The sequence below is a fragment of the Mangifera indica genome, chromosome 7 (assembly GCF_011075055.1).
Source record: "Mangifera indica cultivar Alphonso chromosome 7, CATAS_Mindica_2.1, whole genome shotgun sequence".
NCBI classification, from domain to species: domain Eukaryota; kingdom Viridiplantae; phylum Streptophyta; class Magnoliopsida; order Sapindales; family Anacardiaceae; genus Mangifera; species Mangifera indica.
In genome coordinates this window covers 412,453-437,221 of record NC_058143.1, presented here as the reverse complement: position 1 = coordinate 437,221, position 24,769 = coordinate 412,453, and the positions used below count along the sequence as shown (strand labels likewise).

Genomic DNA, 24,769 nt, shown 5'->3' with positions numbered 1-24,769 from the left:
TTTTCATAAGTAATTTTCAAAATTCTTTGTTTGTGTCACAGACTATTTAAAGTAATGACCTCAATATTCTTTGGAGCTCCGCACATTCTGTTATCATGAAGCACAGCACACTGAATGCATGAGGTTATTCGGTAAGCCAATAATATACCATATTTTTGAACAAATATTGTACGGTGGATTTAAGGTTGCCTTCCCAACATTCTTCTACTTCACCCTCGCCTCCTGTCAATTGTAGTTTTTTGAGCTTTGGTGTTCTTAAAACTCCATGGGAAAAATTCTCCATCTCCGAGCATTGTCTGATAATTACTTTTTTCAGGGATGGCAATTCCAGAGTATAGTCTCCACAACAAAAGCTTTTAAGGCTGGACAAATACCCAAGTTCCAAACAATCCAGTTTGCAGGAAACAATTGAATTCTCTATTATATCATCTCCCAAATGTGTTACAATTTCTTCCATCGTTTTGCAATCAGATACATTTATTCTTGTAAGTCGATTCAGAGTTTTAGCTTTTAAGAGGGTCAGTAAATACTCATTCTATCACACTTTGAAACTCACAGTTTCCATATTCTGGAAAGACACAGATGAGGACCATGACATGAATCTTCCAAACGGCTACATTCTGACAGACACTTTTACGGTCCTGAGATTTTGAAAAGCATCGCTAGGCTGAAAATTTCCTCTCCATAGAAGCAGCAACCTGGGCATTTCACATTAGTTCTTTCAAGCTAGGGAATGCACCCTGGGAAATCAGTCAATCATAAAAAAAGGGTGTTGAAACGAAAAATAAAAGATGATTAATTTAGGTGGGTAGCAAGTTATGTGATCTGATTGTGATATTCGCAGGCTTACATTATCCAAAACGATAATATCAATAATGTTGCCTAGTACAAAAAATTAAGCATTGCTAATAATAATAATAATCTTTTAAGAGATTAGATAAAATGAGTAAAACAGAGAGTCAAAATTCTGCAAAATTAGTAATAGCGTACTTGAGGCCCATACCTTGTAAGGCTTAGGATAAGGGTTATAGTTTAGAAGTCAATAATAAATAAATGATTATATACACATATTATTATATTATCGAGCTTGATTCTGCAACCAACAATCAGGGTAAGCCGAAATAAAAAATTAATTTCAATTTAACTCAAATACAAAAGAGTCCAGGAATTTGAGCTCAAATTCTTTGAAGTTGGTGTAGAATTTTTGAGTAAAAATAAGCATTATCAAAAATTAAAAAAAAAAAAGTAGAAAAGACAAATATGTCTCAATTGCCTAAGAAAAATCAACGGAAAAAATAAATTGTCAATTTTTAATTTAAAATACTGTTTTTTAAATATGAATGATAAAAATATACAGGCAAGGCAAGCCTAATTAAAAATTTACAATTTATAATGCATTATTTGTTATTTTTTTCTTCATTGGCCTAAATAAATATTTTACAAATCCAGACGTAGTATGAGGGGCAGATTAAATAAGAGCTGCCTGCAGCATAAACTGCACTACAGTGGTAAGGCTTCTCATATTCAATACGAAGGAATGTCGTAGCTTTACCTTCAAAATCATGAGCAGAAGATTAGTCCATAAACTAAACAAGGGTAAAAAAAGCAGATAAACAAAAGAGATCATCATTAGCAATCGAGGAATAAGTGTATGCAAACTGAATTATGTGTACACCAGAAGAAAATCGTTTTGAACATATGACAAATTTGTGACAGAAATACAAATAAAAACATGCACTCAAGACAAGTCTATCTAATCCCGAACAATCAAAGAAACCCAATGAATGATTACCTTTTTCGAGAAAGAAAAACTCCAGAAAAAGCAACTAAATCTATTGGCCAGTAACAATCCAGAAAAGATAAAGGGGTTGCATTACACGCAGAAGGAAGTTAGAAAATCGCATTAAAAAATGTATTCAACATATTACTGCTCACTTGTACTCAAGGAGGGTAAACCAACTGGCACAATCAATTTGCAGTAGGGCACTAATCTTGAAAATGAAACTGAATCATGAAGGTCCCTGAACACTGTTTGCTTCCTGCTTCTAAGATTCGTATAAGAAGTGGGACTGCGGGCAGCATAGAGCAACACTGGAGTGTTAGTGTACTCATCAGCAATATTCTCCAAAAAGTCAGCAGCTACAGCTGAAAAACCTCCAGAGTCATCAACAATAAATTGAAAACCCTGTCAAAATAATCAAATGCTCAAAACCCAAAAAAAGGCACATTAAGTGTAAACTCATATGAGGTGCATGAATGGGTCCTTCAAACTTCAAGCGCATGAGAAAAGCAATTATCCTATAACTCGATATAGTTTATGTTGTTGAAATTTCCTAATTGGGCTAAATCAAAATGGAAGGAAGTAAAAAATGCTTTTCAAGTGAAACATACCTGGACATGGTCACACTCTCCAACAAAAAAGCGAAGCCTTTCACATATGCCTTCTCGAAAACTTCCAGAGGAAGTATCCCTTCCAATTCCATAATTGTCAAATTCCTGAACATCCATCCATAATCCACTTAATTCATAGAGACTCTGAGGATGATAGTGGACTTTTGAGAAGTCTGTCCAATATTGGACACCATTATCTAAGCATTCAACTATATCCTTATCCTCACTTTCTCTTTGAAAATCATTCCTCTTATCCTTGGTAGCATTCACCAGTGTGAGGTTTTCCTGCTCTTCCTCATACAAACTTTGTAAGAACAGATTCTTCTTACGAGGCTCAGACACTTGAGTGGAAACACTACCCTTCCTGCACATTGACATACAGAAATTCAATTGATTTAATTGGCCTCAGAAAACTACAACAGAACATTTAGCAATTCATTAATAAATTCAAAGGCAAGTTTATCATACCCAAAATGGGAAACAAAGTGAAAGTTTGCGCCACACAAATTTAGAGGGCTTCTGATATAAATTTATAATTTAAGTGAAAAAACAACAAAGAGCTACAAAGTTTCTTTTCTCTTTGCTGAAAAATTTTAAGAACCCCATGAAATATACAAGACAGAAATTGAAGGACAGATTCAGGTGAAAACTATAATGATTTCTGTAATTAAACAATGGTTCTCATATTAAACGAACATCATTCTAATCTTTTTCTCCACTTTCTTTCTTTCTCATTCAGGAACCGCGAGACTAGTAAGAAACTACATCTCGAAGATATTAATGTTAAAGATGTTATGAAAAAAAATTCTCACCATGTCACGACATCTGAGGGGGAAGCCTCATTGTACAATGTACCACGTGAACTGACTGATCCAAGGGATCCTGCAGCATGAAAACTACACACATAAATCTACAAAGGAATAGCACATATATTTGTCATCTCTTTGGACATTTCATGGGATAAGAAAAGTGACTAGAGTTAGATAAGGTCCTAGCTAAAAAAGCCCATCAGCTTTTGTTAACACACATTTACAGTTTTAGCAGTATATAAGAAAATATTTAATCAATTCAAGTAATGTCACCAAGATGATACTAACAAGTAGATCCTATTTGCAAAAGCAAAACTCAGTAAATCAAGTAATTATCAGCATTGCTTATAAGCCAAGTACCTTGAAAGTCAACCGAAACCAGGCGAGGAGTATATGTAAGAATCCCCTGCACAATTTTTACCAGACAATAGTGTGTAAATTTCATCTCTATGAAACAATGCAAGCAAAAAACAATAAAATGAAGAAAGAACCTAAGCAACAGCATACAGCATGATCTCATGAGAATTTTCAACCAGATTACAAATTAGATAATATAAAAGTCCAATAAACCATCACCTTCACCAAAATATCTCTCAAACTGCTCAAGTCCCCACACCAAAGAAAGAAAAATACCCACACCGCACAACTCAAAACCCCAGAAAAAACTTACAACCATGGATGCAATTACCTAATTACAGAAATACAACGTCAAAAAGCTCCACCTGATGAGTCTCGCCAGTGCGGTAGAGCACGTCCATATTCAGACACTGATTTTTGAAGACTGAATCCCCTTCAGGGTCAGAAGCCAGCCCAAGTAACTCATCCTTCAAAATTACAAAAATTACAAAATATTTAAGCTAAAACAAAAAATATGCAGCCAGAAGTTCCCACAAGAAAGTAAAGATTAACAAGCAACAAAATTTAGTCTTATTTTTATGGGTGTGAGAGAATGAATTATACCTGGAAGTTCCAGAAATGAGAGCCGATGAAGTTAGCAAAACCTCCCACTTGGATTGTCACGATTTCTCTCATGATTGCCTGCAAACAAAACAATGTTAATTGAATCTAAAAATAAAAAATTAAAACGAGACAAACCCAAGTTCAGTATAAATTCCTTAACGAACATTGTTATTGTATCTAGTAATGAAATAGGAAATAAAAAGAAACCCACATTCACCACCGCCAACAAAGACCAACACCCCCGGAAAGGCAAGCCCAATACCACAAAAAAAAAAAAAAAGAACTCATTTATAGTTAAAGTCGACCCTCCTTCCATTTCTACACTACAGTTACCAACCTGCTTCCTGAAACCTTCCTCAGACTCTAAGATCCCTCCTTCCATCTCAAAGTTTTCACCTTTTCTTTCGTGTTCAGTCTCCACATCTAACAAGACCTTTTACAAGTCCAAGAGTTTGGTGGTCTCTGCTGCAAGTTCTGATAATAAGACCATTGATAGCTCCTTTCCTGCCCCGGCTCCTACTCGCCCGAAGTACACTCTTTGGCCTCCCGTTTAGTTTTGTGTGATAAAATACCAGAAGTACCCTTTGACACATCATCATCAACCAAGGCACAAATGGAAAATCTGAAGAAATGCTAACAATCTCCAACAAAGAGTTTAGAACAAGCAAACCCATCAAACCAAATGCTTTATTTACATTGAGAAGAGCATCTTAAGACAACCAAAATCCAAGTGCTCTGATTCTTCTAAACAATTTTGCAACACACACAAAAACCACTTTTGCCTCTCATGTTCTGAAGTAGTTCCCTACTAAATCAATGGAGAATGAGAAAGTAGAAACATGAAAACAAGGAACAGATTAAAAAAAAACTGCACAGTGACCACAAAATTCAACAAGTGTTACGAATAAATTAATAATAAGCACAAAAACCACTCCAATCCAATGACAATAAGAAAAATAAACCAACAAGCAAGTCCCACCAAAGAAGAGCAAAAGAAATAAGATTTCTTGGAAAGAGCCCATACAAACAGATTCATTCTTGTTAGTCCAGAACATCAGCTAATTAAATGACTAACAATTCTAACAACAGTCTTAGATTGGGAATTAAGACTTAGAAGGTGATTCTAAAGATCTATTACAAAATATTACTTGCACAAGATAAGCGTAAAGGTGGGTAAGACGAGGGTTTTCTATTTATTTTCTTCTTCCCATTAAGAATGCATATGAGATAATCAACCTCATCTCTAATATGGTTGATGTAATTTGCTTAGTATTCAGACAACAATAAGGAACAAAATAACAAAACAACCTTACCAATACTGGAAGCATTTGAAACAATTAAAATCAATCCAAAAATAGACTTGAATATTATTAACGATAAACAAAATCCTTCAAACAACAAACGCATAATAATCTCCTTTACTTTCTCTTCTTAGGAGAAGCAGTCTTGTAACCAGACTTACAAGGCTTTCCCCACGGTGTAAGCGAAGTCCTTCCATGACTACCACTACTCTTGCTTCTTCCCTCCCCTCCTCCATGAGGATGATCAACTGGATTCATTGCCACGCCTCTAACCACTGGTCTTCGCCCCAGCCACCTGCTCTGCCCTGCCTTCCTAAGCTTCTTCGCCTTATGACTCGGGTTTGACACCGAACCAATCGTAGCCCGGCACTTACTGTCAATCAATTTCTCATCCCCCGAAGGCAGCCTCACCAAACAGTACCTTCCAGTGGGCTCCTTCAAAATCTTGGCTGAATTGCCCGCCGAGCGAACCAGCTTCCCCCCTTGACCTGGGTTGACCTCAATGTTGTGAATAATTGTGCCGATTCGCATTGCGGCGAGCGGCATACAACTTCCAATTTGAGAGTTTATGTCGAGGTGGGCCATATAATTCATTATTTTCTCTTTAACTGATTGAGTTTCTGTGAAAATATTGAAAATTTAAAATCTTTTATCCCGGATGCTATTTTTCAAAGATTGGATTTTTATGAATACAAAATGATTCAGATTACCTGAGGAGAAAGAGCGGAGAGTATTGGAGGGAGGAAGAAACTTGGAGATGAGAGAAGAAGCTGAGCGAAATCTGCAGAGCGCCATGTCTGTCTTCAGTCTTTGCGTTTCTTTGTGTGAGCTTTTAAGGTCGAAGTGGTAGTCCAAAGGTGGGGCCCAAAACTGTGAGGAGAGGGGCGTGCAGGAGTGTCGGAGTAACTGGCGGCCCGGATCGGAGCGACGGAGGAGACGGTGGGTGTCTACGCAGAGGTGTAGCGGAGTGGGGCTTATGTTGAGAAGAAGAGAAGAAGAGGCAGACGGGTTTTAGAAATAATAAAAAACTAATTATTTTAAAATTTTTGAATGTGAAATTCCAATAAACCCCACAACTTTGTCAACAGGGCTAATCATCAGACTCTCTTTTAATTTTCAGTGAATTTACTTTGGAATGGAATATATATTTTTTGTAAAAGGAATTTCCTCCAAATCAATTATATCGAATAAATAAAATTTTAAATATAAATAAATTAAAAATATTATCTTGATATATGATGTATTGTAAAAAGAATTTGAAGTTAAGTTCTTCATTTTAGAGTCTTATCCCTTTACCATTTACATAACCTTTTAGGGATTTCAAATTGAAATATTTCATAAAACAAACTCATATTAATATTTGAGTTTAAATAAACTTAATTCAAATTCAAAACTTAAATTGTTTGTTAATTAAATTCTAATATCAAATTAAGTTATTAAAATTCAAACTGAACATAACTTATAACATAGGCACATTAAACTAATATTTAATTGAAACTCGATTTATTTGATGAGTGCTTATATTAAATCCCGCTCTAAAATTTTGTAATTTTGAAATAATTATAAGGGTATATGTTTTAACATAGGCATATTAATTTTATTATAATAAAATAAAAGATCTAAAATTATAATATTTTTGATCGGGTCGGGTTTGAATCCCAGGCCTAGTTCCTCTGTAAAATTGACTTGTGATCCAATTCCAGAAACATTCCCCTTAATATTATAAAACAAAATTTAATAATATTTATGGAAATCAATTTAATTATAATATTATTAATTATTAAGTTATTACTATGATTCGTACATTTTACTTTTACACTCTGCTCATCCTCTTCTTCTTTGCTCTCCAATGGCCGCCGTTTCTACACTAGAGTCACCAACCTGCTTCCTGAAACCTTCCTCAGACTCTAAGATCCCTCCTTCCATCTCAAAGTTTTCACCTTTTCTTTCGTATTCGGTCTCCATATCTAACAAGACCTTTCACAAGTCCAAGAGTTTGGTGGTCTCTGCTGCAAGTTCTGATAATAAAACCATTGATAGCTGCTTTCCTGCCCCGGCTCCCACTCGCCCGAAGTACACTCTTTGGCCTCCCGTTTAGTTTTGTGTGATAAAATTTGAGTCTTGGTGTGTGTTTCTATTGAAAGAGGAGTTTTTGTGGGAATTTTTTTTTTTTTCAACTGGGTCAGGCTAATTTTTTTGTTTAGAGATTGCATTTGTTGGGTTTTTTTTATGAGTGTTTGATAACAAGTTGGACTAGTTACATTATAAACTCCTGTCATTCTTCAGCTGGATCAATTTAATTCTATGTAATTATATAATGTGTTTGTTGAAAAAAAGGAGAAACTCTGGTCCATGTCTGTATGTTTAAAAGTGTGTATAGCTTGTTCTTTGAGTGGCTCAAGGTTTCTGGTTGACATTGACTTGATGATATATATATATATATATATATATATATTGGGTTATTAGTTATAGATGAGTGTTTATTTGATTGTTCTAATGGTTCAGGCTTGTGTTTAGAGTTTGCATACTGGTTTATGTCTATATGATTGCATGGTTGACAAGTTAATTGTCTATAAGGTAATGCATTGGTTATTTGTTCCTAATTGTGATTCTTCAACTTGGACAGTTTAGTTTTGTGTAAGTATTTGCTGGCTACATGCATATGATTTACATATGCAGTTCTTGAAAACAAATTGTTGATTTGTTTGTTCTTATGCTGTATATCATAAATGTGTTTGTGCTGATGGAGTATGCAAGTAACTCTTTTAGTGACAAAGTTTAGTGCTGATGGGTTCAAGTCCTAGCAAAATTATTCATTTTCTTTATAAATATAAAATACAAATGATATTTTAAATTAAAAAAACCAAACTCGGCCTGGTGGTTCTTCCCCCCTTAAGTTTGAGTCCACTCTTTAAAAAAAATTTATGTTTTTTGTGCTGATGTTAGTCAAATTGTGAAACGAGAGGGTTCCAACTTGGACTTTGGTTCAATCCGGTCCGGGTTTTAAATTATTGATCTTAGATTTTAAACCGTCAAAAATAATCAAGTGATGGCCTAATGTCAGACTTAATCCAATTTTTAACTTGATGCATTGTTTTTCAGTTGTTCCGAGTTCACAATTTCTTTTCATTTCTGAGAACTAAATTCTCAAACAAACAAACAAACAAAATTTCACAAACTTCTACAGATTCCACCTAATTTATAATGGATTAAAAAGAACAGAACCTTGCCTTTATACCATCTGACTTCCGAACCTGAAGCTCTTGTGGATTAAGCTCATACTCAGGAATTTCTCCAGGATTTGCTACAGTCATTGGTGTCTTCCAGGATTTCTAAATTGAAAGCGTATGTGTAAAAAAAACAATTCTGAAACACATAATAATAAACCTCAAACGAAAACAGCAAAATAACATTGTATTTGAATTGAATATAGTTCATATTTTACCGGAAGTGTGGCTCCACGGGCCTTCAAAATATTGTATTGGAGATCGTATTGGAGAGAAAGAGGCATTGCCTAAAGGTCACTGGAGAGGAAGAAGCGACACCTAAAAAATTGAGTCTGAAAAATTGAAAACCTTAGGGGGAAAAATATTGTTTTTTAAAACTTAGGTTAGAGAAAATTGTTAGTTTTTATGGTTTAGGAAGGAAAATTAAATCAAATTTAAGTTTATTTTTTATAATACAGATAAAATGATAATTTTATCCCTAAAACTGTTAATTTTAACTATCCACGAGTAAGTAAACGAGATTTTCAAAGTTAACGGAGGAAATCTTGAGAAAACAGTATACCTTGGCAGGAAATAGTCCTTAAGGCCAAAATTAAAATAGGCCCAAGGACTTGTTGGCACCTAAAGTTTAATGATATTTTCAATTTTTACCTATTAATTTTAAAAATATTAAATATTCACTTATAAATAATTAAAATTAATTAAATTTTATAGATAAAAATCATCATTTATTTGAATATAGTTTATTGTATTGGCTCCACGGGCCTTCAAAATATTGTAAATTTCTACATTTCCATAGTACTTGGCATCAGCAGTTGCCTGTCCAAATAAATATCTTTTCATTATAAGGATCCACAGCTCTTCAGATCTCCACACAATTACTCCATCGCCGGCTCATTTTTCCCCAAAAAAAATCGATTTTGTTTACAGTATAAAATCAGATAAGGAAAAATATATAAAAATGAACTCTAAAATTATTTCTCATATATACAACCCGTTTTTTTTTTTTACGATGCAACTGTCTCGGCAACCCCAGCACCGAAGCAAAATCTATTTGTTCATGTTAAAAAAAAAAAAACAACCCTTGGATCTTAATCCAAGGGCTCGCAAATTTTCAAAACATTAAAAAAATAAAAATTGACATAATTTTATATGGAATTCAACTGAAACTCAGTAAATCAAGTAATTATCAGCATTGCTTATAAGCCAAGTACCTTGAAAGTCAACTGAAACCAGGCGAGGAGTATATGTAAGAATCCCCTGCACAATTTTAATCAGAAAATAGTGTGAAAATTTCCAGAAATGAGAGCCAATGAAGTTAGCAAAACCTCCCACTTGGATTGTCACGATTTCTTTCATGATTGCCTGCAAACAAAACAATGTTAATTGAATCTAAAAATGAAAAATTAAAACGAGACAAACCCAAGTTCAGTATAAATTCCTTAACGAACATTGTTATTGTATCTAGTAATGACATAAGAAATAAAAAGAAACCCACATTCACCACCGCCAACAAAGACCAACGCCCCCGTAAAGGCAAGCCCAATACCACAAAAAAAACAAAAAAAGAACTCATTTATAGTTAAAGTCCACCCATGACACTGCTGCAGACTAAATCAATACAAACCAGAGAAGTGTGAAGTGGTAGTCCAAAGGTGGGGCCCAGAACTGTGAGGAGAGGGGCGTACAGGAATGTCGGAGTAACTGGCTGACCGGAGCGGAGCGACGGAGGAGATGGTAGGTGTCTACGCGGAGGTGTACCAAAACTCAATTCTCAAAATAATTATGCACTATACTAGTTAAAACATCATCAATCGCACACAATTCAAATGGCAAAAGTTCAGTAATGTACTAAAGAGTACAACCAATTAAACAAATACCGAAAGCATTTTAAAAGGCTCAAATAAAGAGGATGTTTTATTCTAAGAAGAATACAAACAAACATATAATTCACTCTTTTTTCTAAATAGCCAGTAATAATGTACACTATTTGTCACCGTATTACCAACAAAGAATATCAAAACTCAGTTCTCAAATGGTTGATGTAATTTGCTTAGTATTCAAAAAGCAATAAGGAACAAAAGAACAAAACAACCTTACCAACGCTGGAAGCATTTGAAACAATTAAAATCAATCGAAAAATAGACTTGAATCTTATTAACGATAAACAAAATCCTTCAAACATCAAACGCATAATAATCTCCTTTACTTTCTCTTCTTAGGAGAAGCAGTCTTGCAACCAGACTTACAAGGCTTTCCCCACGGCGTAAGCGAAGTCCTTCCATGACTACCACTACTCTTGCTTCTTCCCTCCCCTCCTCCATGAGGATGATCAACTGGATTCATTGCCACTCCTCTAACCACTGGTCTTTGCCCCAGCCACCTGCTCTACCCTGCCTTCCTAAGCTTCTTCGTCTTATGACTCGGGTTTGACACTGAACCAATCGTAGCCCGGCACTTACTATCAATCAATTTCTCATCCCCCGAAGGCAGCCTCACCAAACAGTACCTTCCACTGGGCTCCTTCAAAATCTTGGCTGAATTGCCCGCCGAGCGAACCAGCTTCCCCTCTTGACCTGGGTTGACCTCAATGTTGTGAATAATTGTGTCGATTCGCATTGCGGCGAGCGGCATACAACTTCCAATTTGAGAGTTTATGTCGAGGTGGGCCATATAATTCATTATTTTCTCTTTCACTGATTGGGTTTCTGTGAAAATATTGACAATTTAAAATCTTTTATCCCGGATGCCAATTTTCAAAGACTGAATTTTTATGAATATAAAATGATTCAGATTACCTGAGGAGAAAGAGCGGAGAGTGTTGGAGGGAGGAAGAAACTTGGAGATGAGAGAAGAAGCTGAGTGAAATCTGCAGAGCGCCATGTCTATTTTCAATCTTTGTGTTTCTTTGTGTGAGCTTTTAGGGTTGAGGGTTTTGAACTCTCCTGCAAATCTTATCACATTGCTTTCTTTCCCTTCAAGTCTTAGTTGTCACAGTGTCGATGGCAAATGGGGCTTTTCATTTTTAATACTTATTACATTTGCCTCCTTGATGTTTGAAAAACTATTAAAGACCCCTAATCTTTGTTTTAGTTCAGTTCAATATAAATTTACCCTTGATGTCATGCACAAAGTAGGGGTAGTTGATAATCTCTTATATTTATCTGGTTGAGGAATGTTTACTTCTAAAACTTTTGGGGAGATAAGGACAGTAAGCCTTTTTATTATTATTATTATTATTATTATTGATATGATGAGCTGTCCATTACTTTAACTTGTGAAGAAGAGGATCTAGTAGTGTGTGAACTCTAAATATAATATGAAAAATGAATAATTAAAGTTTTAATATTTTATTAGGTGTTTTAGATTTCATTGCCTTTGAAGATATGTCGGCACCCCACTCCTCCCCACCTAAATTAAATTATTTTCAAATAAAATTTAATAATATAGATTATATCAAACTTTATTTAACCAAAAATAGATATAAATTAAATTAAATTTGAATAAAAATTAATTTAATTTTCATTTTAATATCAAATCTCTAACTCAATTTTGAGCTAACAACGATGTTACTAGATGAGTTAACAAAAAAATGTTAAAGAATAAAAAAAAAATTGTTATAAAATATAAAAAGTTTACGAAGAAGATGAATCTATCACCAAATTTTTGGTGCCTCACTGGATTCTAACCAACTTGACTCAAACATAAATTGAGATAACTTGTTCAAATCAAAAACCAAATTAAAATCAAATTGACTTAACTCGAATCAAACCTAACTTATAATGAATTGAAGATCTTGTTTTTTTTGTCTGTCTTCAATCTGGGGGACTTACGGTGTCGAATCATGATGTCATTTTCGGAAGATGAAAATGGTGTCGTTATAGTCGTAGAATAAGGACTTACGTAGGCCGTCTAACTAGTTTATGGGGCATTTGTAAGTTTGAGAAATCTGGGGGAGGTCAGGTTATTCAAGGATAGAAGTGGGTATCCATGCACTTTTTTTATTTGCTTTTTAAGAATAAATACATAATAAATTTAGGTGCCAATCAATAGTCACGATTAAGGGTGAGCCAAAGACCATGATGAAACCAAAATCATATGAGTGTTATGGTTCCGCTTCCTATTCAAAACCAATGTCAAAAAAGTACGGTTTGTTTTCAAAATTTATGAAATTGATATTGTATAGATGGATTTTGGATAGAAACTTGTTCGAACATATTCGAGCTCTTAACTATTAGAAACTAATTCTAAGATTCTGAACATACACCATATAATTTTGATTTATGTTTAGAACATGGTACTCGAACATGCTCATCTTTGATGAGTAAAATAAACTAGTGGAATCACAATTACAAGGTACCCACCACCCACAATAGACATCCATAAGAGATATTTCAACTATGAAATTTATGGAACCAACATTATACAATTTTGGTTCAAAATAAGATCATGTCCTCACAAGATCCTATTTCTAAATCTTAAGAACCGATAGGCCGACACATTATGATTTGATAGCACCATTCTGGCCTTGTATAGTAATGTTGGGTGTGAAATGTGATAGGGGGCTTTTTAGACTGCCTGTAAGGTCGTAAGTTTAGCAAGCTTTTAATAAAGTCCTTAAATGACTTCAAATAACAAAGCCAACGTTATTGTCTCCCACTCCTTATGGTAAGCACATGAATATTTATCAGCTAAAATGATGTATCATATCGAGAGATGGTTATATTTTTCAATTTTCATCTACTTTGAATATAATTGGAATTGTTACCGAATTTCACACGAATTATCCCGAAAGGTAAGAGCTACATGAAAACATTCTCTTGTACCAGAAAGAGAATGGTGATCCGGGATAAACCATCAGTTCAATGTATAAAGAGTTGCTCAATGGGTAATAAACTGATTGAGAAGGTTTGACACCGTCGTGTTAACTCTTAACTTAATCTGAGTCAGAGGACAATTCAGATTCGGGAACTAATGCCGCAACCATTTTTGACAGCGTCTCTCCCATGTCCTGGATTTCATCTGTCCCGAAACCCCAACTTCTAAGCAGCTCAGCCCCGAGAGCTCCACGCTTTATTCCAAATTTCCGAAGATTCCCCAATCTATTTTGCAGAAATGGCAAAATGGAGTTGCTTGATCGCAATCTGGCAGCCATTGGTATAGAATGAACATCGAGTGATCCTCTCAATGTAGACCCCAAAATTGGGCTGTTCAACAGCTCACCATGTTGACCAACAAGATTCCCGAAAATTGAAGGAAATGGCAAGGGAATGGGAAGTGGACATTGAGCAACTGATAGATGGCAAAACATTGGTCTACTTATTGCATGTTCATAAACGGCATTAACTGAATCCTTCACTGCAGAAACTGAAGCATGATAACCATCTGAGGAACAAAATGTCTGAGTTAAAAAAATTATCAAAAAGCAGATGCAAAGGAATGTGTAACCCGGTTAATATTGGAGACACTGATAATCTAGTTTAGTAAGCAGATGTAAGATTGAAAATCAAATAACAGAAAGTTTCCAAGTTAGGAGACTGAAAATCAATTAATCCAAAAGGAGACATTCTAAATGATACCGGAACCAAGTGCTCCATGAACAATCATGGATTCCACGGCCTGAGAGTCGTCCACATCATCTGCCACTTCTGGTGTCAAAGGCTGCAAACTCCCGATCAAGGATTGCTCACCCTGTTTCCCTGAATTTCATTGTCCTGAATGGTTAACCAAACTCACAGCTTATAAGTAAGAGCAATAAATGTGAAAACATTGATACAATACGAGTCAATGGTGGTGCTGGCATTGAAACATCCAGAATAGACACCATATTCTGCCTAGCTTGCCCAGCTAACATTTGTACAAATTCATTAACATCCACAGCACCAGAGACAGCACATGAATCCGCAAATGGCCCAACTGACTCCATCCGTAAAGGAAGACTGGCAGAGTGTAGAGCTGCAGCATAAACTGCACTACAGTGGTAAGGCTTCTCATCTTCAATATGAAGGAATGTCGTAGCTTTGCCTTCAGAATCACAAGCAGATGATTAGTCCATAAACTAAACAAGGGTAAAAAAAGCAGATAAACAAAAGAGATCATCATTAGCAATCGAGGAATAAGTGTATGCAAACTGAATTATGTGTACACCAGAAGAAAATCGGAGCATATGACAAATTCGTGACAGAAATACAAATAAAAACATGCACTCAACCCGAGTCTATCTAATCCAGAACAATCAAAGAAACCCAATGAACGATTACCTTTTTCAAGAAAGAGAAGCAACTAAATCTATTGGCCAGTAACAATCCAGAAAAGATAAAGGGGTTGCATTACACGCAGAAGGAAGTTAGAAAATCGCATTAAAAAATGTATTCAACATATTACTGCTCACTTGTACTCAAGGAGGGTAAACCAACTGGCACAATCAATTTACAGTAGGGCACTAATCTTGAAAATGAAACTGAATCATGAAGGTCCCTGAACACTGTTTGCTTCCTGCTTCTAAGATTCGTATAAGAGGTGGGACTGCGGGCAGCATAGAGCAACACTGGAGTGTTAGTGTACTCATCAGCAATATTCTCCAAAAAGTCAGCAGCTACAGCTGAAAAACCTCCAGAGTCATCAACAATAAATTGAAAACCCTGTCAAAATAATCAAATGCTCAAAACCAAAAAAAAGGCACATTAAGTGTAAACTCATATGAGGTGCATAAATGGGTCCTTCAAACTTCAAGCGCATGAGAAAAGCAGTTATCCTATAACTCGATATAGTTTATGTTGTTGAAATTTCCTAATTGGGCTAAATCAAAGTGGAAGGAAGTAAAAAAGCTTTTCAAGTGAAACATACCTGGACATGGTCACACTCTTCTACAAAAAAACGAAGCCTTTCACATGTGTCTTCTCGAAAACTTCCAGAGGAAGCATCCCTTCCAATTCCGTAATTGTCAAATTCCTGAACATCCATCCATAATCCACTTAATTCATAGAGACTCTGAGGATGATAGTGGACTTTTGAGAAGTCTGTCCAATATTGGACACCATTATCTAAGCATTCAACCATATCCTTATCCTCAATTTCTCTTTGAAAATCATTCCTCTTATCCTTCGCAGCATTCATCACTGTGAGGTTTTCCTGCTCTTCCTTGTACAAACTTTGTAAGAACAGATTCTTCTTATGAGGCTCAGACACTTGAGTGGAAACACTACCCTTCCTGCACATTGACATACAGAAATTCAATTTATTTAATTGGCCTCAGAAAACTACAAGAGAACATTTAGCAATTCATTAATAAATTCAAAGGCAAGTTTATCATACCCAAAATGAGAAACAAAGAGAAAGTTTGCGCCACACAAATTTAGAGGCCTTCTGATATAAATTTATAATTTAAGTAAAAAAACAACAAAGAGCTACAAAGTTTCTTTTTTCTTTGCTGAAAAATTTTAAGAACCGCATGAAATATACAAGACAGAAATTGAAGGACAGATTCAGGTGAAAACTATAATGATTTCTGTAATTAAACAATGGTTCTCATATTATATGAACATCATTCTAATCTTTTTCTCCACTTTCATTCTTTCTCATTCAGGAACCGCGAGACTAGTAAGAAACTGCATCTCGAAGATATTAATGTTAAAAATGTTATGAAAAAAAATTCTCACCATGTCACAACATCTGAAGGCACAGAGGAAGCCTCATTGTACAATGTACCACATGAACTGACTGATCCAAGGGATCCTGCAACATGAAAACTACACACATAAATCTACAAAGGAATAGAACATATATTTGTCATTTCTTTGGACATTTCATGAGATGAGAAAAGTGACTAGAGTCAGATAAGGTCCTAGCTAAAAAAGCCCATCAGCTTTTGTTAACACACATTTACAGTTTTAGCGATATACAAGAAAAAATTTAATCATTTCAAGTAACATCACCGAGATGATCCAATTTGCAAAAGCAAAACTCAGTAAATCAAGTAATTATCAGCATTGCTTATAAGCCAAGTACCTTGAAAGTCAACCGAAACTAGGCGAGGAGTATATGTAAGAATCCCCTGCACAATTTTAATCAGAAAATAGTGTGAAAATTTCATCTCTATGAAACAATGCATGCAAAAACAATAAAATGAAAGAACCGAAGCAACAGCAGACAACATGATCTCATGAGAATTTTCAACCAGATTACAAATTAGATAATACAAAAGTCTGATAAATCATCACCTTCACCAAAATCTCTCTCAAACTGCTCAAGTCCCCACACCAAAGAAAGAAAAATAACCACACCACACAACTCACAACCCGAGAAAAAACTTACAACCATGGATGCAATTACCTAATTACAGAAATACAACGTCAAAAAGCTCCACCTGATGAGTCTCGCCGGTGCGGTAGAGCACGTCCATATTCAGACACTGATTTTTGAAGACTGAATCCCCTTCAGGGTCAGAAGCCAGCCCAAGTAACTCATCCTTCAAAATTACAAAACTTACAAAATATTTACGCTAAAACAAAAAATATGCAGCTAGAAGTTCCCACAAGAAAGTAAAGATTAACAAGCAACAAAATTTAGTCTTATTTTTATGGGTGTGAGAGAATGAATTATACCTGGAAGTTCCAGAAATGAGAGCCAATGAAGTTAGCAAAACCTCCCACTTGGATTGTCACGATTTCTCTCATGATTTCCTGCAAAAAAAAACAATGTTAATTGAATCTAAAAATGAAAAATTAAAACGAGACAAACCCAAGTTCAGTATAAATTCCTTAACGAACATTGTTATTGTATCTAGTAATGAAATAAGAAATAAAAAGAAACCCACATTCACCACCGCCAACAAAGACCAACGCCCCCGGAAAGGCAAGCCCAATACCACAAAAAACAAGAAAACAACTCATTTATAGTTAAAGTCCACCCATGACACTGCTGCAGACTAAATCAATACAAACCAGAGAAGTGTGAAGTGGTAGTCCAAAGGTGGGGCCCAAAACTGTGAGGAAGGGGGCGTGCAGGAGCGTCGGAGTAACTGGCGGCCCGGAGCGAAGCGACGGAGGAGACAGTGGGTGTCTACGCGGAGGTGTCGCGGAGAGGGGTTTATGTTAAGAAGAAGAGAAGAAGAGGCAGACGGGTTTTAGAAATAATAAAAAAATAATTATTTTAAAATTTTTGAATGTGAAATTCCAATAAACCCAACAACTTTGTCAACAAGGCTAATTATCAGACTATTCTAATTTTTCAGTTGAATTTGACTTTGGATAGGAATATTTATTTTTTGTGACAAGAATTTCCCCTAAATCAATTATATTAAACAAATAAAATTTCAAATATAAATAAATTAAAAATATTATTTTGATGTATAATATATTATAAAAAGGATTTAAATTTAAATTATTTATTTTAGAGTCTCGTCTCTTTACCGTTTATACAACCTTTTAGGGATTCTAAATTAAAATATTTTATAAAACGAGCTCATATTAATATTTGAATTTAAATAAACTTAATTCAAATTCAAAACTTAAATTGTTTATTAATTGAATACTAATATCAAATTAAGTTTTTAAAATTCAAACCGATTATAAGATAGATTTTATTCAAACTGAACAACACTTATAACATAGACACATAAAACTAATTTTTAATTCAAACTCGATTTATTTGATGTGTGCTTGTATTAAATCTCGCTCTAAAATTTTGTATTTTTGTAATAATCATAAGGGTATATGTTTTAACATAGGCATATTAATTTTATTATAATAAAATAAAAGATCTAAAATTATAATATTTTTGATCGGGTCGGGTTTGAATCCCAGGCCTAGTTCCTCTGTAAGATTGGCTTGTGATCCAATTCCAGAAACATTCCCCTTAATATTATAAAACAAAATTTAATAATATTTATGGAAATCAATTTCGATATAATAAAAGAAATGAGATATTAATTTAATTATAATATTATTAATTATTAAGTTATTACTATGATTCGTACATTTTACTTTTACACTCTGCTCGTCCTCTTCTTCTTTGCTCTCCAATGGCCGCCATTTCTACACTACAGTCACCAATCTGCTTCCCGAAACCTTCCTCAGACTCAAAGATCCCTCCTTCCATCTCAAAGTTTTCACCTTTTCTTTCGTGTTCAGTCTCCATATCTAACAAGACCTTTCACAAGTCCAAGAGTTTGGTGGTCTCTGCTGCAAGTTCTGATAATAAGACCATTGATAGCTCCTTTCCTGCCCCGGCTCCCACTCGCCCGAAGTACACTCTTTGGCCCCCCGTTTAGTTTTGTGTGATAAAATTTGAGTCTTGGTGTGTGTTTCTATTGAAAGAGGAGTTTTTGTGGGAATTTTTTTTTTTTCAACTGGGTCAGGCTAATTTTTTTGTTTAGAGATTGCATTTGTTGGGTTTTTTTTATGAGTGTTTGATAACAAGTTGGACTAGTTACATTATAAACTCCTGTCATTCTTCATCTGGATCAATTTAATTCTATGTAATTATATAATGTGTTTGTTGAAAAAAAGGAGAAACTCTGGTCCATGTCTGTATGTTTAAAAGTGTGTATAGCTTGTTCTTTGAGTGGCTCAAGGTTTCTGGTTGACATTGACTTGATGATATATATATATATATATATATATATATATATATATATATATATATATTGGGTTATTAGTTATAGATGAGTGTTTATTTGATTGTTCTAATGGTTCAGGCTTCTGTTTAGAGTTTGCATACTGGTTTATGTCTAAATGATTGCATGGTTGACAAGTTAATTGTCTATAAGGTAATGCATTGGTTATTTGTTCCTTATTGTGATTCTTCAACTTGGACAGTTTAGTTTTGTGTAAGTATTTGCTGGCTACATGCATATGATTTACATATGCAGTTCTTGAAAACAAATTGTTGATTTGTTTGTTCTTATGCTGTATATCATAAATGTGTTTGTGCTGATGGAGTATGAAAGTAACTCTTTTAGTGATAAAGTTTGTGTCTTTGTCATGTATATATGCTTACATGCTTAAGTCTTGCACTAGGTAAAATTATTCTGGCTGAATTTTGATTCTCCTTGAGGTTATTGGCTAATGTGTTATGCTTTGGCTTGATTGAATTTCCCTTTTTGAGAGATTTTGCACCTATATTTATGTGGTTTCCTTGATGCTGTGTGGCTGCTTTTATGATTGCAGGGTGAGACGACACACAATTTCTGTGTTTGTTGGGGATGAAAGTGGAATGATAAATCGTATTGCTGGTGTCTTTGCAAGGAGGGGATATAATATTGAATCCCTTGCTGTTGGTCTGAATAAGGACAGGGCACTCTTCACCATAGTTGTTTCTGGAACTGACAATGTTCTGCAGCAAGTAGTGGAACAGCTTCAGAAACTTGTTAATGTTTTGAAGGTTGTAGCATTAGACTAGAAGCTCCTGCTTGAAATCTGTCTGTTCTTCTAGAAGTTCTTTCTTAATTACATTACACTTTATCATTTACGTTCATTAATGTTACAAAATATTTCCTGTCAATATCAAATACTAAGATAGACCATCTGTGTCATGTAAATCAAATTGGCTACTGCAGTTTATAAATTTTATATGTTGTGAGTATTTACTACTTTGTTTTAAAAGTACATGTGCCGTTCCGGTTAATAATTTTCTTAATCAATTTGTGTTGGATACCTCTCCTCTTTTTTATTTTTTCGTCTTCCAAGTGCTTGCTTGTGTTGTAGTTGATTTTCTTAACTTGTATATTCAACTTGGAACATCAGGTTGAAGATATCTCAAATGAGCCCCAGGTAGAACGTGAACTAATGCTTATAAAAGTGAATGCATATCCAGAATTCCGTGCTGAGGTACCTATAACATATTTATTTGATTGTTGAACACTGAGAGGTTCATAAAAGTTATAAAAAATTGTATTTAATTCTTATAATTTTCTCTGGTCAAATTATTATTTATTGGTGTTCATCTTTAGATTATGTGGCTAGTGGACATATTTAGGGCGAAAATTGTGGATATTTCTGAACACTCATTAACAATTGAGGTAATGTATTATCAGTTATGGTTAGAATTCCAGTTTCAGTCTTATAGCTTTTCTGAAATATGAAATTTTTGTGTATATTCCAGGTAACTGGAGATCCAGGGAAAATGGTTGCTGTGCAAAGGAATTTAAGCAAGTTTGGAATCCGAGAAATTGCAAGAACTGGAAAGGTAGCAAGCCTCCTTTAAAATACTTAAGTGATTTTTGTTCATTTTTATTTTCCTTCTATTACTGTTCTTACATTGGCTTTCTCTAGGCAGAATTATTGGAAAAAACAAAGTCTAGACATCATTTTATGTTTCCCACTTAAAAGTGATAAAGAAATAGGGTGGAATCATTTTATTGGTTAGAATATTAATAATATATATATATTTGTGTGTTAACATCTGATCCTGTCAAGTAGATTGCCTTGAGAAGGGAAAAAATGGGCGCTTCTGCTCCATTCTGGCGATTTTCAGCAGCTTCATATCCTGATCTTGAAGGACCAACATCTGTCAACGGTCTTGCAGGGGCAGAAGATAAATCATATGCCAGCGGAACTGATACATCTGCAGGGGTACAGTCTTCTCTAAGATTTGATTCAATATTTTATCCAATCTAGATATGACTCTGTATCCTGTAAACGGTAATGAAAAATTATAAAAAAATAAGGAACTTTGGCTTCACCTGACCTAAATATGATTGTCTAACTTTGATGTATGTACTCCTAGCAGATTAATGAGGAACTTTTAGTACTTATTCTTTTTCAACAATGTCCATGATGTGGGGCAGTTTTTGGAAAATAACAGGGGTTGTGTTGGTTATTGTTAGTTGATTACCAGTAGAAACCTACAAACTGATGACTCTAGTCATCTATCTACTTGATTGCATACTTTTGCCTTGTCAATTTTGTGATTCTTATGTTGGGCAGTGTTTCCCCTTGTGAATGCCTTTACTACATTGGAATTGAAATTTCAACTTTTCTTTTCTTTTTTTTTTATATATTGTTTTAAATGAGACCAAAGGCTGAGTTTATTCTATTAAATTTCTTTTTTTTTTTAATATTGTTTCTAATATTGTTTAATTTTATCTGACATTGGCTGTGGGTTTTGTGTTTGATATGTTTTTGTGTATTCTTGAAGGGAGATGTGTATCCAGTGGAGTCAGATGATGTCCTTCCGTACAATCAAGTGCTTGATGCTCACTGGGGTGTCCTTAATGATGAAGATGTAAGAAAATCTTCCCCTGCATATATCAATTTTTTTCCTTTATGTGGTTCTTTCTGTCACATCCCTTTTGGCTCCTAATAATGTTCTATGGTTATTGCAATTGTACAAGAAACTCACATTAGAACTTTTGAGTATGGTGAAATGGTAATGAACCCTGGTTGCATCTATCCTGATTGTTACATCTCCTGAACTTGGGATAATTTTTTATACTAATTTGCATGGCCACGTTTTGATTCATGAAGATATAATTTCTACACACAACCCCACCATCAGCCATGTAAAAGATCCTATTTTTTATTTTACTCTTTGTGATGGACCTTGACTTTTAAGGATGTTTAAGTGTCATTCTGATGTCATTTGACAATCCAGAGCTTAAAAGAGTGTGCTTGATCTAAAATTTCAGTTTGCATTATCATTCAGTCAAGGAAGAGGAGTATTTGTTGGAGCCTATAGGGAATATACTTATGAGTTAAAGAATAATTACGATATGGATATGAGAATGAAGAGCAGGTACCCTGTTTATGTCCACTGATTAATGCTTGGTTGATGTTTTGCAGACAAGTGGACTTCGGTCGCATACTCTGTCGATGATTGTAAATGATTCTCCAGGAGTTCTTAACATTGTTACAGGGGTTTTTGCTCGAAGGGGCTATAACATTCAGGTATAGATGTTGTTATTGTTGCTCTCTCATTTTGTTTGTTTACATTTCATGTTTTCACTCATCTGCTCGATACCTTCTTTTCGTCAGAGTTTGGCAGTTGGACATGCAGAAACAGAGGGGCTTTCACGAATTACAACTGTTGTTCCTGGTACAGATGAATCAGTTAGCAAGTTGGTGCAGCAACTTTATAAGCTAATAGAGATACATGAGGTGAGACTACTGTTAGAAAGGATGCATCTTATTTTATAAAAAGAAGCATTTATGGTTTTGGATCATCTTAGCAGGTACCTTTTGCATATAAATCTAGAATTTTATGTTCATTTCAAAAAGGTTCAATAACATTTGAAGATATCGAACTATCACCTTTTTTCTATTGAAAACACCAAACTTTTTTTTATTGGAAAGATTGAGTTTTTAAATTTTTTTTATTGAAAGGTCTAAACTTTCAGTTTTTTTAATTGAAGGGACTAAATTTTTACTATTTTTTATTGAAGGTATCAAATTAATTATCTTGCTTTCAAAATAAAACTAATTGTGTCTGTTTAATACCTTTAATATGAAAGAATGAAAGTTTGGTCCTTCCTATAGGAACATTTGTAAGTTTAGTTTTTTAAGAGAAAAATTTGAGAGTTCAGTCATTTCAATAAAATATAATAAAGTTCCGGTCGCTTTAATAGTAAAAAAATATAATAGTTCAATACTTTCAGGTGTTGTTATCCCTTTTTTAAATAAAAAAATATTTCTGCAGGTTGTTAGAGATCTCGTTAATGATCTTAAGATTTAAGTGTCTGAGTTTATTAATTTCAAGTATCGGTGACTTCTTCAGGTTAGGGATCTTACTCATCTGCCATTTGCTGAACGAGAATTGATGATGATAAAGATTGCTGTAAACGCCACTGCCCGACGAGATGTCCTTGACATTGCCAGCATCTTCAGGGCCAAAGCTGTCGACGTGTCTGATCATACAATCACTCTTGAGGTACATGTAAAATGTCTGAGAAACATGGTGCCAAAATCTTTTTGGTTATTAAATTTAAAGTTTTCTTGCTTTCTCTTGTTTAATCATGCAAAAGACCATGGTTGTCGCAGACTTGACTGCTTAGTCTTAATAAACTTGAGACATTTCTTTTCCTAGTCCCTATCCTTTCTCTCAATACTGACAAATCTTCTTTTAATGCTGATAACAGCTCACAGGAGACTTAGACAAGATGGTTGCATTGCAGAGATTATTAGAGCCTTACGGCATTTGTGAGGTTTGGTTTTCTGATTATTAAGATCTTTGATTGGATTAAGAGTCCAAATAATATGATAAGATGCATGAGTGTATATGAACATAAACAGAAACTGCGTTTATTGAACTCAGTTTCTTTGCTGACTTGTTAGCATAATGCTTCTTTCACTCTAGTAACAGGGTGATTCATGTTTTTGTAGGTAGCACGAACAGGGAGGATAGCATTGGTTCGTGAATCAGGTGTGGATTCCAAGCACCTCCGCGGATATTCGTTTCCTCTATAATCGAAGACTAGGGAAGCTCAATTTGTTTTATAGGTCAATAGATGTGTTTTGTTCACAGGAAAGGAGAATTTTATAAGTTTCCCAGAGATTGTTTAGATTGTGGGTTTTGTCGGGAGTTTTCAATCGCTCTTATTTTTGCTTGTTCTACATATCAGCTTTGATCATGTTAGACTATGCTGAGTTTGTCTTAAGAGCATTGTTTAACATGTTAAATGATGATTTTGATAGGCTTAATGATAGGGTTCTCTTGTAAACAAGGCTGAAGTTGATCCAGTTCAAGCTCGAACAAAGTTTAGCTTGAGATTGTCTCGAATTCTTATAAACAATTTCACTTTGAGTTTGATCTGAGTCGATTTAAACTTGAATGCTCAAATCGGTTTGAATGTGATTCTCAATTCTGACACAAGGTATTTATTAGATTGAATAAATACATTAGACCTAATAGAATTAATTTGCTGTATCCAAGCTAATACCAATCCAACCCATTTCATGAATAGAATATGACCAATTAACCAACGGCGCTTGAACTTAGTTTACTTGATCTAAACTCAAAGTTGAGGTCTATATTTATTAAAAATAAAGTAATGTATAATTATATATTACACATTTTTATTAAATTGGTATTCATTGAAATTATGCATGACATTACTCTTTTATTATCAAGTGAACTCACAATCAAG

The 24,769-nt window shown here is 34.5% G+C and overlaps 4 protein-coding genes across 10 annotated transcripts; 1 reads left to right on the top strand and 3 right to left on the bottom strand.

Moving 5' to 3' along the window:
• Positions 1-1,246: 1,246 nt before the first annotated feature.
• LOC123220997 (protein misato homolog 1-like) lies at positions 1,247-11,710 on the bottom strand. Of its 4 annotated transcripts, XM_044643655.1 has the most exons (9): positions 11,487-11,710; positions 10,316-11,396; positions 4,161-4,238; positions 3,923-4,024; positions 3,561-3,606; positions 3,204-3,273; positions 2,392-2,755; positions 1,936-2,185; positions 1,247-1,552 (listed from the first exon to the last, which is right to left on the bottom strand). In XM_044643655.1, exons 3-9 carry the CDS (start codon positions 4,230-4,232, stop codon positions 1,425-1,427), a joined length of 1,032 nt encoding a protein of 343 aa, XP_044499590.1. In that variant the 5' UTR covers positions 4,233-4,238; positions 10,316-11,396; positions 11,487-11,710; the 3' UTR covers positions 1,247-1,424. The 4 variants fall into 4 exon arrangements, with proteins under 4 accessions (XP_044499590.1, XP_044499589.1, XP_044499591.1 ...); XM_044643654.1 differs by lacking the exons at positions 10,316-11,396; positions 11,487-11,710 and adding an exon at positions 4,498-5,361; XM_044643656.1 differs by lacking the exons at positions 10,316-11,396; positions 11,487-11,710 and adding an exon at positions 4,498-5,361 and having other exon boundaries at positions 1,416-1,443; positions 1,886-2,185.
• On the bottom strand, positions 5,504-6,474 carry LOC123221002 (60S ribosomal protein L2, mitochondrial-like). The gene is made up of 2 exons (XM_044643662.1): positions 6,172-6,474; positions 5,504-6,081 (listed from the first exon to the last, which is right to left on the bottom strand). The coding sequence occupies exons 1-2, from the start codon at positions 6,254-6,256 to the stop codon at positions 5,579-5,581; spliced, it is 588 nt and encodes a 195-aa protein (XP_044499597.1). The 5' UTR covers positions 6,257-6,474; the 3' UTR covers positions 5,504-5,578.
• LOC123220992 (acetolactate synthase small subunit 2, chloroplastic-like) lies at positions 7,262-24,434 on the top strand. Of its 2 annotated transcripts, none has more exons than XM_044643645.1 (12): positions 7,262-7,534; positions 19,857-20,070; positions 20,433-20,516; positions 20,639-20,707; positions 20,791-20,874; positions 21,108-21,260; positions 21,826-21,912; positions 22,470-22,574; positions 22,662-22,784; positions 23,401-23,553; positions 23,762-23,827; positions 24,006-24,434. In XM_044643645.1, the coding sequence occupies exons 1-12, from the start codon at positions 7,311-7,313 to the stop codon at positions 24,087-24,089; spliced, it is 1,446 nt and encodes a 481-aa protein (XP_044499580.1). In that variant the 5' UTR covers positions 7,262-7,310; the 3' UTR covers positions 24,090-24,434. The 2 variants fall into 2 exon arrangements, with proteins under 2 accessions (XP_044499580.1, XP_044499579.1); XM_044643644.1 differs by lacking the exon at positions 7,262-7,534 and adding an exon at positions 18,667-18,933.
• LOC123220988 (protein misato homolog 1-like) lies at positions 13,412-17,791 on the bottom strand. 3 transcript variants are annotated; one of them, XM_044643642.1, is made up of 10 exons: positions 17,631-17,791; positions 17,292-17,369; positions 17,054-17,155; positions 16,696-16,741; positions 16,347-16,422; positions 15,535-15,898; positions 15,080-15,329; positions 14,470-14,706; positions 14,268-14,387; positions 13,412-14,073 (listed from the first exon to the last, which is right to left on the bottom strand). In XM_044643642.1, the coding sequence occupies exons 2-10, from the start codon at positions 17,361-17,363 to the stop codon at positions 13,625-13,627; spliced, it is 1,716 nt and encodes a 571-aa protein (XP_044499577.1). In that variant the 5' UTR covers positions 17,364-17,369; positions 17,631-17,791; the 3' UTR covers positions 13,412-13,624. The 3 variants fall into 3 exon arrangements, with proteins under 3 accessions (XP_044499577.1, XP_044499575.1, XP_044499576.1); XM_044643640.1 differs by having other exon boundaries at positions 14,470-14,712; positions 17,631-17,790; XM_044643641.1 differs by lacking the exon at positions 17,631-17,791 and adding an exon at positions 17,504-17,611 and having other exon boundaries at positions 14,470-14,712.
• Positions 24,435-24,769: the final 335 nt, after the last annotated feature.